Source organism: Rousettus aegyptiacus, unplaced genomic scaffold, assembly GCF_014176215.1.
Source record: "Rousettus aegyptiacus isolate mRouAeg1 unplaced genomic scaffold, mRouAeg1.p scaffold_m13_p_1, whole genome shotgun sequence".
Taxonomy (NCBI): domain Eukaryota; kingdom Metazoa; phylum Chordata; class Mammalia; order Chiroptera; family Pteropodidae; genus Rousettus; species Rousettus aegyptiacus.
Window position 1 is genome coordinate 37,766,074 of NW_023416284.1, and position 13,046 is coordinate 37,779,119.

Sequence of the window (13,046 nt, forward strand, 5' to 3'; positions counted from 1 at the left end):
GAATTGCCTGCATCACCTGTGAGCCAAAACCAGCAGCTGAGCAAAGCCATCTTCCTATCATCTGAGCCAGAGAACCAAGGCCAGTGTCTGTCCCCTTCTCTGAGAAAGCTGCATTCCCAACAGCTTTAGAAGCTAAAATACAGCGACAGTGGCAGTTTCCGAAGCAGCAACCCTTCACTGGATCTGTTTTATCCCTCTTCAAGAATGCCTGGCTCTCAGCAAGCAAAAGGCATAAAGCTCATCAAATGTATTCTCCCTCAGGTCCTTTCAGGAGATCTATAATCTAAGGTTTTATAGGTAGTGGATGTAAAAACATGGTTTAAAGATATAATCTTCAGCTTGACAAGGTGTCTTTTGAAAAGTAAATTAATGACAGAATGAAAAGCAATAAGGAGATGCTTTTTCCTTTTTTTTCTTTGAGATGGGGGAAGATCTAAAGAGTTCAGTACTAGATGAATCTCTTCTGAACGATATGCCTTTAGGGTAAAGAAAATGGACGGAGAGAAAGGGAAGTCTTCAAAAATCACATTGCACAAATGAGAGATGGCAGAGTGAAGCTTCTGGGAGCCATGAGAGGAAGGGGGCTGTGATGCGGATTAGCATTAAACAATTAGCCTCGTTTCCATAAGAACAATAGGGGCTGCTACCCCTTCTCTTCAGAAATGGGTGAAGCCTCTGGCGAGCCTTTGTGCCAGTCCCCGTGCTGGGTGCTGGAAGTACAGAAGTGGATCAGATATGGCCCTAGCCTTGGAAGAATGCTTGGTCTGGGGGTGACCTGTGAACAATGACAGTAGGTTATCTACCAACAGGAAGCCCAGGGACCGTGGGAGCAGGAAAGGCAGCCTGGAGGAGAAGGTCAGTGGAGATGATAAAATGAACAGGAGTTAGACAAGCAAGGAAAAGTGAAAGAGGCGCAGGGTTTACAGATGAAATAGCATGTACAAAGCCACAGAGGTGGGAAACCATGGGGGCGGGGAGGGTTGGCGGGCAGTACCTGCTCTCTTCTGGGTATAGGACCTGGCCATTCTCAGGCTGGGGAAAGCTGAGTTTGGACGTTGGGTTTGGTCATTGGGCCTCTCCTGAGGGCAGCTGGTACTTGGTCCCGGGGAGATTTTCAAAGATGGCCATTTTTCAGTCATTCCCCTGATGACCTCAGGTGCTTCTGGGGTTCAACACCCCACAGCTATTGCTATAAATTCAAGCATTTTCAACTGAATTCATAAGGTTCTCTCTGATTTGACACAATGTGCTATTCCATCTTAACCTCCCATTTTAGACTCTATGAACCAATTACACTAAAATCTGTGGCCCCTGATGTGATATACAAAGGCCTACAATGACTAGTCCTTGGCTCGGAGACTTCACGTGCTTCCATTCACTCTTCCCTCAGTGATGCTGCTCCAAGCACTCAAGCCTTTGTGCTGTCTCACACGCCGAGCTCTCTCATGCCTTGGGACCTTTGCACGTGTGCCCCTCTGCCTGAAATGTTCATTCTCTAAATGAGCTCATCCAAGATTCACTCCTTTGTTTCATTCAAGTCTCTGCTCAAATATTACCCCTCCAAAAACTTTACCCTCATTTATTTGTCTTGTATGGTACTTATCACTACCTGAGATTATAGATTTGTTTATTCTTCCTCTTCCCTTTGGTATACTTCCCCCATTAATATGCAAGCTTTTTCATGGCTAGATCCCCAATACTTAGAATAGTATCTGTACTTAATAGAGCTTCAATAAGCATTTGTCAAATAAATGAACTACTTATAATTTAGTTCCCTAAAGCAGTAGGGTTTTTGTCACCTCCAGGCCTTTGCACACACGACCCCAAAACATCCCTGCCTGCTAGCACCCATTTTCTCCTGTCTCTTCACCAGTGCTTTTCAGAGTATAGGTTAGGTGTCCATTTTCCCAGAAAGTCAACCCCAACCCCTTCTATTCTTTCACATTTTGTCAGGTGCTACTCCCATATATGGCTCTGTATTCCAGCATTTTACATACTCCATCAGTGTAGGCTGCTTGTCTGTCTTCCTACCCACTGACTTCATGCAGAGTAGATGGGAACTGGCATTTACTTTTCATGCCCCGGCAACTAGCATAGTGCTTGGCACATAAGAGCTTCCCAGGAAAAATCTGTTGGAAGCTGTTCTCTCTCTGGTCTGTCTGGGTGAGAGGGAGAGGCTCTGGAATAAGCTTTGCATGCAGCGTGCAAGAATTTTTGAGAGCGAACCCATGGAAAACATTTTCACAGGACTCCTGGATCCTGCAACCTTCCTGGTGTACCAGAGGAGAGCCCAAACCATTCCCACAGGCTACATGCATTTAAGAGAGAGTCTGCATTTTCCACCTTGGTGAAGGAGTCCATCAAATCAAGTTAAAAATTCTGCATTCATGGCCTTGGGGTTCTCCCCTCCCTTGGGAGAGATAAAGGGAAATATGTTTCCCTTCTATATTAACAGCTTAAAATGTAAGATAAATCCTTCCATCCTAACCTATTTTTAACAATGGACTTTGCTGTCCGGTGGCATGATACATGTCTGACAGATCTATTTATTCATCCTATTTCTTTAGAGATAGCAGCTAAGAAGTTTTATCTATTATTTGTCTCCCTCCCCCATTCCCATTTTCCTAACCAAGCATGTGGAGCAAACAGTTGACGGATGGATGGTGTTTGGGATAAAAGGGGCCAGAATCAGATAGTTTTCAGGATATGAACAAACTGGCTTATTAACAAGGAGGCCCATCTGGCAGGAGGTGGTGGGGGAAGGAGTGGGTCCCAGACAATGGTCAGTGATGGATGAAGGAACACCTGGGGTTGCAAGGTGTAGACATGAGATAACTAGTGGACACAGCCACTGATAATGGGAGCGCCTGAGCTCTGTGGAGCAGCCTCCTGCACAGAGGTGAATGTCAGACCAGCCACTTGACTCCCTCTGACAGTCCCCCAGGAATTCCCCGCTGCAAACACAATCCCTGTTCCTTGTCCTTTTCTGTAAAATGCAATCTACCTGCTCAAAAAGAGACAGACTAGGCAGGGTTAAACAAAGCCAGGTATTTAACTGGGTTGGTTTGTTCAGCACACAAGAATGCAGTTGAGCATCCACCATGTGCCAGTCACTTTAAAGTGATAGTAGTTCTTTACATATGTCATGTCGTTTAGTCCTTATACTTGTGTCCTCAGGAGTACTGGCTCCATTTTCTGATGAGGAAACTGAGACACAGAGAGGATAAATGACTCGTCAAAGTCACTCAGCTAGGAAATGGTGGCATCAAGTCTTATACCTCCATCTGTCCCAAAGGCCTTTGAATGTCTCTGCTTCTCTGTTACCAGACGCCATCCCAGGGCCCTTTTTCTGTCTCTTCTATGCACGTGGGCTGGCAGGCACACGCTGAAGCTGGATCTGCTTCTGTTACGGTGGGACGATGAGGAGCAGCGCAGTGGCAGCCTGTGGACTGAGGCAGTGCTTCTACTTTCAAGCTGTGTGGTCTTGGGCAAATCACTTAGTCTCTCCGAGGCTCTGTCTCGTCACTTGTCAGAGGCAGATAACAAATCCTTCCTTTTGCAGGCATTGAGAGGATTAAGCTGGATTAGGCAAGTGAAAGTTCTTTGTAACTAGTGATGCCCTCTGCAAATATTAGTTATTATGCTGTTATATTTTCCCTTAATAACCTAGAGCTTGAGATATGAAAGTACTTCATGTCCTTTATTAAGACATTTAGGTGCTAAGCTATTTTATGTCTTTCTTGTTCTCATGTGTCATAGTAGGTTTCACAGTGAAATGTCTTTAAAATGATTTTCAGTGACTCTAAAAAGACAAACAATCAAACCGTAGTTCTTGGCGGTGGTTTGAGAAACAATGACGTCCACAATATAACTAACTACGAAATGCTGACTTTGTCTCAGGCGCTCTTAGTATTTCACGTAATGCTCACAGAACCCCAGGAGGTTGCTACTGTCACCACCACCACCTTACAGATGAGGAAACAAAAGCACAGATGGGTATGTAACCTCCGTAAGACCACGAAGTTAGTGAGACACAGAGCCAGGCCATGTTGCAAATGCAGGTAGTCTGGCACCAGAGCATACACTTCGAAGTACTTTGCTCCTCTGGCCTTTTCATCTGTGTTTCCAGTTCTTAGAGGTTGTGCCGTCCCCTGGCTACCTCAGTAAACCCACCTCTGATTTCCTGTGTACCTTAGTATGGGAAGCTGGCCAATCGTTTAAGAAAGACAACTCAAAGAGGAACACGCCATGCAGAAAACTCTGGCAACATTAACAGAATCTCAAAGACTTCAAGTGTACCATTCCAGTGTGTTGCTGTTAGGTTTTAGGTGGGCATTCTAGTTTACAATAAATCTATGATGAGAAAATGAGGTGGAGGCAACATGTTTGGATGACGATTTTTTTAAAGTTATTCTTTATTTGTTTCTTGCCTCTGTCATATACTGGACAGGCCTGTTAGCCCTGTTGAGCCTTGGTTTCTTCATCAACCTGTAAATGTGCTTCTCAGGTTTACCCCCGATACACAATTGCAGACTTGTCTGCTCCCTTCTGTACAGTTTCCCAGAAGATATCTGGTGGTCCCCAGGGGGTGTCACCAACACCTCTAATCAAGTACTATTAGTCCTTACAGCTATTTTTCTGCCTCTTTTATTCGACTCTTTGTTGCAATGCTGCCCATGAAGCTGGCTGAAGGTGCCTACCCTGGCCACTGCTGTGGTAGTTGCCCTTATCTCAGGCTTCTGTACCCCAAACTTCATGATGCCACCATCATGTGCTATCACCAGCCTGGGAAGGGTCTGCCCTTGGCTCCACTCACATCCCTTTTCATTAGTTCATTAATTCAGGAAACAATTATTTATCATTGTCTGATTGTGCCAGGCACTGTACTGGAGACATATAAGTGCAGCAGGCAACACTATTCCTGCCTTCATGAACATTATATTTGAGAAGAAATAGGGGATGATAAATAAGTAAATTATAACAGTGTCTGCAAAGCCTGGAAACATTAGTGAACAGGCATACTGTTATTAAGCACATCTTCGGTCTGTAAAAGAAAGTATTTCTCTATCAAGATTCTAATCACGAGGGTCCCCAGGAAGACCTGGCTGGTGTCCCAAGGGTATTCTGCTCCAGGCACGCTCTCCCCAGGGCTTTTTTTTTTTTTTTTTTCATAAGTGCCTGGGAACAGGCCAGAGTCCTCTTCTTTAAAACAAAGATGGCATTTTCCTCTGGATTCTCTGCCAGCAGGTGCTCTTTCTTCTGGCCTCCCTCTGAATTCCACCTTGATGTCCACAGTCAGCTTATTCATTGTAAAGATCAGGTTTCCCTTTGAAGCTTTTTCTACGCGTCACTTCATGATGGTATTAATATCTACCCCATCGAATTCAGATAAAGATTAAATGAGATAATGTAGGCTAAAAGACTCATAAATTGAGAAGCACTCCATAATTGGCAGCTATTATTATAATAATTATTACTCCCACAGAAGTTACATTATTAGCCCAAGGTCACACAGGGCGGCGGAAGCTGAGACACAGGACTCCCTCCCCTGCACTCCCACATCAAGAGCACGGTGGCGCTCACAGCATTTCAGAGGTTCATGTTCTTGGATACAAAACTCTCATATCCAGGTATCTCGTAGTGTTTTCAAGCTTCCAGGACCACTGCCAAACCACTGCCTAGACTGTACCCCGCGGATACTGTAGCTCCTACACAGGTACACTGGTTCAAACTACTGTTGCCAAGCTTTTCCAAAAGCGCGGTTTGCATTTATTTTGTTTAATTCTTACATTATGTTTCAACCTCCTCCTAAATGCATTTGTTTGCAAAAAGAGCCACCAGGGGAAGTTCAGCCCACAAATAAGAATATAATTATTACACAGTTTAGCAGCGCCTGGGCGTCACCCGGGTATTCACTGGTGCTCCGCAATTCAATTGTCTCTCCTTCAAGACCGTATTTAATAGGATAAACAATTTCTGCTAAATGCAATAAACGTGAACCTGGGCTGTCATCTCCATAATCAACTCGAATTTCCCATTAGAAGCGGTAGCTATGATTGAGATTCAGAATTTAATTTGGTAGCACTGGCTTCAACGTGCTGGTGTCGGCTTCATGGGAGCCTCCCATCAAAAAAGGATGGGACAGCTTTTCCCTATCTCTGGGGAATCATAAAAGAAGATAGATTATAACTCAAGAAAATTATACAGCCTTGGTATAATGAAAGAGATAAAACATTATTGGATTAGTCTGTTGAAATAACAGCAGACAGCAAAGAAATAATATTAAGCCAAAAAAGGCCCAGACCTGTCAGTTCGATTGCAGGGGACACCAGGATGCAGGAAGGCTGACAGAATCACCACCCTTGCTGCAACAACCCCCGAGCAGCTCTTTCCAGCGGTTGTTCTATTGGCTCAGTTCCAGATAGCTGATTGGGCCAGACTGGGGGGTGGTGGTACCCTATGCTTTGGTGTCATGGACGTATTAAGTAAGGTCTTATGCCCCAGCACTAAGCCCAGTAGCAAACTCAGGGCCAATGGTGTGGCCAAAAACAAACCGGTGAAAATAGGATGAACCAATTCACCTTTCATCATTTTTTCCCCCATCAATTTGATATCAACGGAATTCACATGAAGTTCTGTAATCAGACAGGAAGTGCCTAAGAGCAAAAATATATTAAGAGATGTTTTAACATGATAGAATGAAGGAGAGCAATAAAGATTAAGGGAACACTTGACTCAATCTAAATAATAAAAATATTTTTGTTTTTAATAACCTGAAGATCAATTGCCTTCTTACTATCTGCAAGCGCCTCCCTCCTCCAAATAGGATTTGCACACAAGCAAGGTAGAAGGTACAAAGGTAGGAAAGGGTTTTCATTGCACACTGACCATAGTAATTAACTCTAACTTTTCCTTGACATGTTTCCTCTTTTAGCCACCATAACCTGTCTCCTTTTTTGGGGTCTTTCTTATTTAATTGTCTCTCATTCATTGGTCAGTTTCCTTGGTTCTTATCTCTTGCTCAGGATCTTCTCTTGGTACCCACCCATGTCACAAGTCAGCTCTGCCCCAGAACACCTGCTTGTGACATTCAAAACCACTCCCTTCCTATGTTCAACATTAAAGGGAGCTGAGGAATCAGGATCCACCCCTCGGGCTGCGTGGGTGAAGATCTGTCAATCTCTCTTTCTCTCTTACACACACACACACACACACGGCACTTTCTCCTATGTTCTATTTCATGAAAAACTCTTTGCTAATCAAATACTCATTTATTCACAGGAAGGAAGCCTATAATTAGGAGTTTGAAACCCTGGATCTCAAGCACCCAGGTTTGCAGCCCAGCTCTGCCACTTCCTAACTGTGTAACCCTGGACAAGTCATTTAACTGTTCTAAGGCTCAGTCTCCCAGCTGTTTAATAGGGATAATACAGAGCATGCACCTCATACAGCTGTCATGAGGGTGGACTCGATTAACACAGAGGGCACTATGCTTGGCACACAGGAATCATTCAGTAAATAGTAACTGCCATTGTCATTCAACAAGACAGTATACTCCTCAAGGGAAGAGATGTTTAATATCTATTCATTGATCCATTATTGTACAGCTACCATGTGCCAGTCACTGCTAGACAGTAGGACTTCGATGTGAATAACTTCCATATAGTTCTTGGCTGGTAGTAAATGTGAGTGAAATAAAACTACAGAGATGAGCAAAGTGAGGATAACCACGATGCTTAAGCCCCTGAAGAACCTATAATTAACTCACTATTTGCTCTAAACAGTGTGCGTTTTACAAATAACATCTTTATTTGATCCATTCTGAATGGAACTGCCCTCCACCCTTGGGCCGGCTCCAGGTTGTGACTGGTGTGGGGTGAGCAGGGTGAGTATCTAGTGTGGGGGAGAGCTGGCCTGAGCAACTAAAGGCTTAGGACTCTCAATGTGTGCAGCCCACAGTAGTGCTATCTGCTAGAAACTCTCCCTTCCAATTAACAGTTAAGCGTTTCCGAAGCAGGGCCCAAGCAGGCGCTGCCCCCATTTCGAGGAGGTGGATTGTTGCACTGCCTTTGTCTTGTTTTCTGTCCTCCAGAACACGGAGACCAGTTTGACCAGCAATTCCACTTCCCATCAATGGGGACATCTATAAGAAAAAAGGTCAATGAACACTGATTAGCCCTATTACACTGTGGTGCCCTACAGGTGGGGTTGGGTGTACTAGCCAAAAGGTTTTAGGAGTCTGCATCTCTGATCTGCACCCTCTAGTCAACTGTCCTTCTTTCAGGCCATTGTGCGCACCACACTCCCTTCTACCACAGGACCTTTGCACATGCGGTTCCCGCTATCCAGAACACTCTTCCTTCCTCTGTTCATCTGATCAGTCCTATTTACCCTTCAGATCTCAGTTTAAGGGTTATTTTGTCAGAGAAACCTTCCCTGACCCCTAACTCCCTATCGTTTTTCATATTTGAAGCTCTCAGAGCATTTTGTAGCAGTTAAAATTAAAACTTTAAATGTATTTCTGGGATAATTCAAATGATATTTATCTTTCTTTCTAAAGAGCAATCTCCATGATGACAGAAACTATATCTGATTTGCTCACCACCGAACCCCAGAACCTCAGCTGACACATAAGAGGCCCTGAGTCAATATTTGGTGAATGAATGGTTTCCAGCCTTGACACTTCTCATCTATAGAATGCTGAACAGTTTACTTCTCAACGTATAAAATGGAGTTATCTGGGCCTCCACATTTATAAAGCGAGAGGCTAGAGTAGGTCATTTCCAAGGTTTACTCCAACCAGGAGAAATCCTGTGGCTGTGCGATTGCACACTCCCTGGCAGGTCACTGTGTGGGGCTTCTTGAGGTAAGGGAGGAGAGAGAATGAAGATAAACCTGAGCATTTTCTGGGGAGGAAAATAGTGCAGGCAGGAGTTAAGAGCAAAGGCGGTAGAGTCAGACCCGCTGGACCAGAACCTGACCATTGGGCAAGTTAGTTCATGGCCCATTAAACCTCAATTTCTTCACCTTTAAAATGGGGATATTGATAGTATCTACTTAACGAGGTTGTTGTGAGGATTACTCGATTTAATATATGTAAAATACATATTTAATATATTTGAAATATATGTAAAACGTGTAAAATACAATATGCAAAATAGATGTAAAATTAATATATGTAAAACACAAAGAGATTTAATATATGTAGCACTGTTTATTTAGTTCTAAAACAAACTAACCAATATTTCTTTTCCTCTTACAATGTGTTAGGCACTATTCTAAGTGCTTTATATATCTCATGAGAAACACAAGACAACTCTATGAGATGGTTAATATCATCAGCTGCATTTTGCATTTGGGAAAACTGAGGCATAAAGAAGTGAAATAAGTTGCTCAGGGACACAGTTATGATAGAGATGGAATTTGAACCCAGCTTAGCTCAAGACTCAGCAAGGTGCCAGGTACATAGTAAAGTGCCTAATAAATGTTAGTTGTCTCTATTGGATGTGCCCATTTCCTTTTTAATGATAGCACCGAACAGTCACAGAAAGGGAAATAAAGGGGAAGAGGAGAGGGGGGTTGAGAACTCTCAGGTAATAAACTGGCCAAAGAACTTGAGAGTTAGAAGAGATTTTAATAGACCTTAATAGATCTTAATAGTTGGTTCTTTCATTCGTCATTTCAACACATGTCACTGAGCAGCAACTGTGCTGGGACATGGGGACACGAATAAGTAGAATACAATCCCTACTCACAAATGCAGGAGAAACAGACACACGGAACCCAAAATATAATATGCTAAGAGCTATAATAATAAATATATGTTCAAAGTCCTACAGGAGCCCAAAGGAAGAATTAACTAACTCCCCTTTTGGGGGTAGGGGAACAGTTAGAAGACTTTTTATAGAGTAAGGGACATCTGCACTATACTTAGAGGGCTGAATAGGAGTTCACTAAATTAAAAAATGGTAAGCATTCCAAAATGACCCAAAAAGAAGACTTGCAAATGTTATGCATAGTAGTCCTGTAACATGAAGCACTCTCATGTGAAAATGATAAAATACACAATCCACAGCCAGGATGAGTCTCAAATTTCATAGTGTCCAGCTCTCTACCTGACACCCCCACCTTGCTCTTGCTCTTTCGAATTATTCTCTGGACTTCCCCAGATTTCCCTTTTCCCACCAACTCTCAAGACTCCTTACTTTCCTGTAAGGTGATCTCACAGGCTTGACCTTGGAATCCATTAGGACAGATGCATTCACAGCGTGATTCTGAAAAGACAATACAGAGAGTGAATTATACCATGTGAAGCAAAGAACTCCTGAAATTCAGCCCTCCACATCACTGCTTTTCTATTAAGCTAAAAGAGGGCAAACATTTAGATGAATGATTTAAACAAGAAGGTTTGGTGCCAAGAATATCTACTCTTTTCTTGAGGGTCCTTTGCTCATAAAAGAGTGTTTATTGCCATCATGGGAAATTATGTGGAGTTGTTGAAGAATATTTCTCATTAGCAGAAATTCGACCTAACAGCATGTGTTCAGAGTCTAAAGCCACATTAGTGGTCAGAGAGGCCAATGGTCATTGATGCTCATTTTCACTACAGTATAGCCTCTGCTCCCCGTCTAGTGATGGTGAACTCACTACCTTTAAATATCTCATCTGATTTTGGCCAGTTGACACTTTAGAAGATATTCTTTATGCTAATCTATAACATCACCCTGAAGCTTCTCTCATCTGGATCACGCAGAATCTCTTTGCAGTACTGTCCTTCATAAGTCGGGCCATGTGAGCAATCCCAGTTCCTGGCTTCATATTCTCCCTTGCCTCCAGTACAGAATCTCAGGTGGGTACCAGTTTCTAGGTCCAAATTTCACATAAGGCAAGGGAGATTTCTGCAAACCTAGACCAGAACCTTGAGCAGATGAGCTGATCTTTCTACTGAACTGTCTCTCCCTTACAAGTCCTTTTCCTGATGGCAGAACTTCCAAACCTTAAACTCACTTATGACTGCTTTGCGCATATCCATCTTGTCCAACAAGCTAGACACACACTCATCAATCTCAGCTGAACAGCTGGGATCTTTCTCCCTGAGAACAGGCCTTTTCTGTATCTCCTTCGTGGAGCTTGCTCCATCCATGTGGTTTGTTATGCCAGCTCCAACTGGCTCTTTGGGCTGGGGTCTGCTACTACCAGTTACTCTAGACATGCTGTTCTGAAAGCAGGCTGGACGCTGTCTCCAAGTTTTGCCAGCCCATCACAACAGCAGCACATGATCCCAGGCCCCAACCTTTCCCAAGTTTGCCCTGCTCACGGCAGTGACCCCAACGTGATCCTTAAAGTTAAGTCTCAAGTTCTAGTGGCCCATCCTTGCCACTGCTCCCAGTTCCCCAATCTTCTCACCACATATCAGTCAGGATATGCACAAAGGGCCACTTCTGAGTCCATCCCTACTCTTTGGTGCAGACCACACAGCCTCAGCCTGCCTCTGTCTTCAGGTTAATGCTACTGTCACTCACCATGTCCCTTCTGGCTGGAAACTAGGTAGCCTTACAGCCATAGTAGCATGTCCTACTTGCCTACATTCTGACTCCACTGGAGACAGTCAGACTAACACTGACACTAACACTTGCTATAATTCAGTGTAATTCTTTGGTAAAGTCTAGCTCTCCCACTAGTTTATAAACAGAAATTCTGGATCCTGTCTGCCAGTGAATTCAACTGTACAACAGCTTCTCAGGCCTGATTCTACAACAGAATCATCTGGTGGGCTTTTTGAAAGGGCAGTCTTAGTGATTTGCTTTAATTACTTTGGGCTGAGGCGCAGGCTTTGTGTTTGTGAAAAGCCCCTGGGCGATTCTCACGTGCAGCAGGGGCTGGGATCTGCTGCCTTAGAGGAACACCATGCACTTTGTCATGAACTGAGTGCAAAGCTCTCCTCGGTCCAATCCAGGAAAGGTGGGGACTTTAGCAATTATAAGTTACACCCAGGCTGCGGGTTACAATTACCTGGAGAGGGTTTCACCACCCTGATGAGAGGCCCTTATCCAGAGATTCTCACACCATGATCCAGGTTGGGGCCTGAGCTTCAGTAGTTCTGAAGGTCTCAAATACAGGCATTCCTCATTTTACTGTGTATCATTTGATTGCCCTTCGCAGGTGTTGCATTTTTTACAAACGAAGGCAAGACCTTCCACCAGCAAAAAGATTACCACCGGCTCTGTTGCAGTGGTCTGGAACTTAACCTGCAATGTCTCCAAGGTATGCCCATCGTTCTAATGCCCGGCCAGGGTGAAGAAGCTCAGCTGTAAGAGGCTCCACATGACCAGGGCACTCTTTTTATCCCCTGAGAAAATGAAAAGCACTTCATGACATACCCTAGGGCCTGAGGCAGAGGACTTGAGATTGATCTAGAGACTCTTCACGAGACGCTCTGGAGGATATGTGGTTTTGACACTGTGTTCTGGCCCCCAGAACCAGCCCCTCCAGATGATGGCTTTCGCAAGAGACACCAGCTGCCTGGATATGGTACCTTTCAGGATAGGAACTCCATTCCCTTGGCAGGGGGCACAGTGGCAGGAGCTGACTTCTTTCTGGAACTCCTCCAGGGCCTGTTTCATGTTTTGCTTCACTCTGCTGGAGTAGGTAAAGTCTGCTGCTGTCACCAGTTCATACAGAGGCTCTGCCTGGGAAGGGATGAAAGGCATTTATTTTTTTATTTTTTGGCGAGGCAACCCTTGGTTGACCTCAAGATTGCGAGGCCTTGTGAGTTTACAATCCCTTATTTTTTATTTTTTACAATGATAGCATCTGGTCTTCCTAGGTGGTCTACCATCCGAGTACTAACCAGGCCCGACCCTGCTTAGCTTCTGAGATCAGACGGGATTGGGCTTGTTCAGGGTGCCATGGCTGTAGATGAAAGGCATTTGTTTTAACAGAAAACATTCATCAAATAAAAGCATAAAGCAAGGCTTCATGGGAAATGGCAAGGAGTCACTGCATGAAGACCAAAAGTGGATTCATATGGAACTGGATAAATGTCA

The 13,046-nt window shown here is 44.0% G+C and overlaps 1 protein-coding gene across 1 annotated transcript in view; it reads right to left on the reverse strand.

Moving 5' to 3' along the window:
• Window positions 1-6,959: 6,959 nt before the first annotated feature.
• C8B (complement C8 beta chain) overlaps window positions 6,960-13,046 on the reverse strand; it is a 37,659-nt gene continuing 31,572 nt past the window's right edge. Inside the window, exons 10-12 of the mRNA XM_016159879.2 lie at window positions 12,536-12,689; window positions 10,206-10,274; window positions 6,960-8,143 (exon numbers count right to left, since the gene is read on the reverse strand). Coding sequence (XP_016015365.2) covers window positions 7,992-8,143; window positions 10,206-10,274; window positions 12,536-12,689 — 375 coding nt within the window. The 3' untranslated portion in view covers window positions 6,960-7,991. The remainder of the gene's footprint in view (window positions 8,144-10,205; window positions 10,275-12,535; window positions 12,690-13,046) is intronic.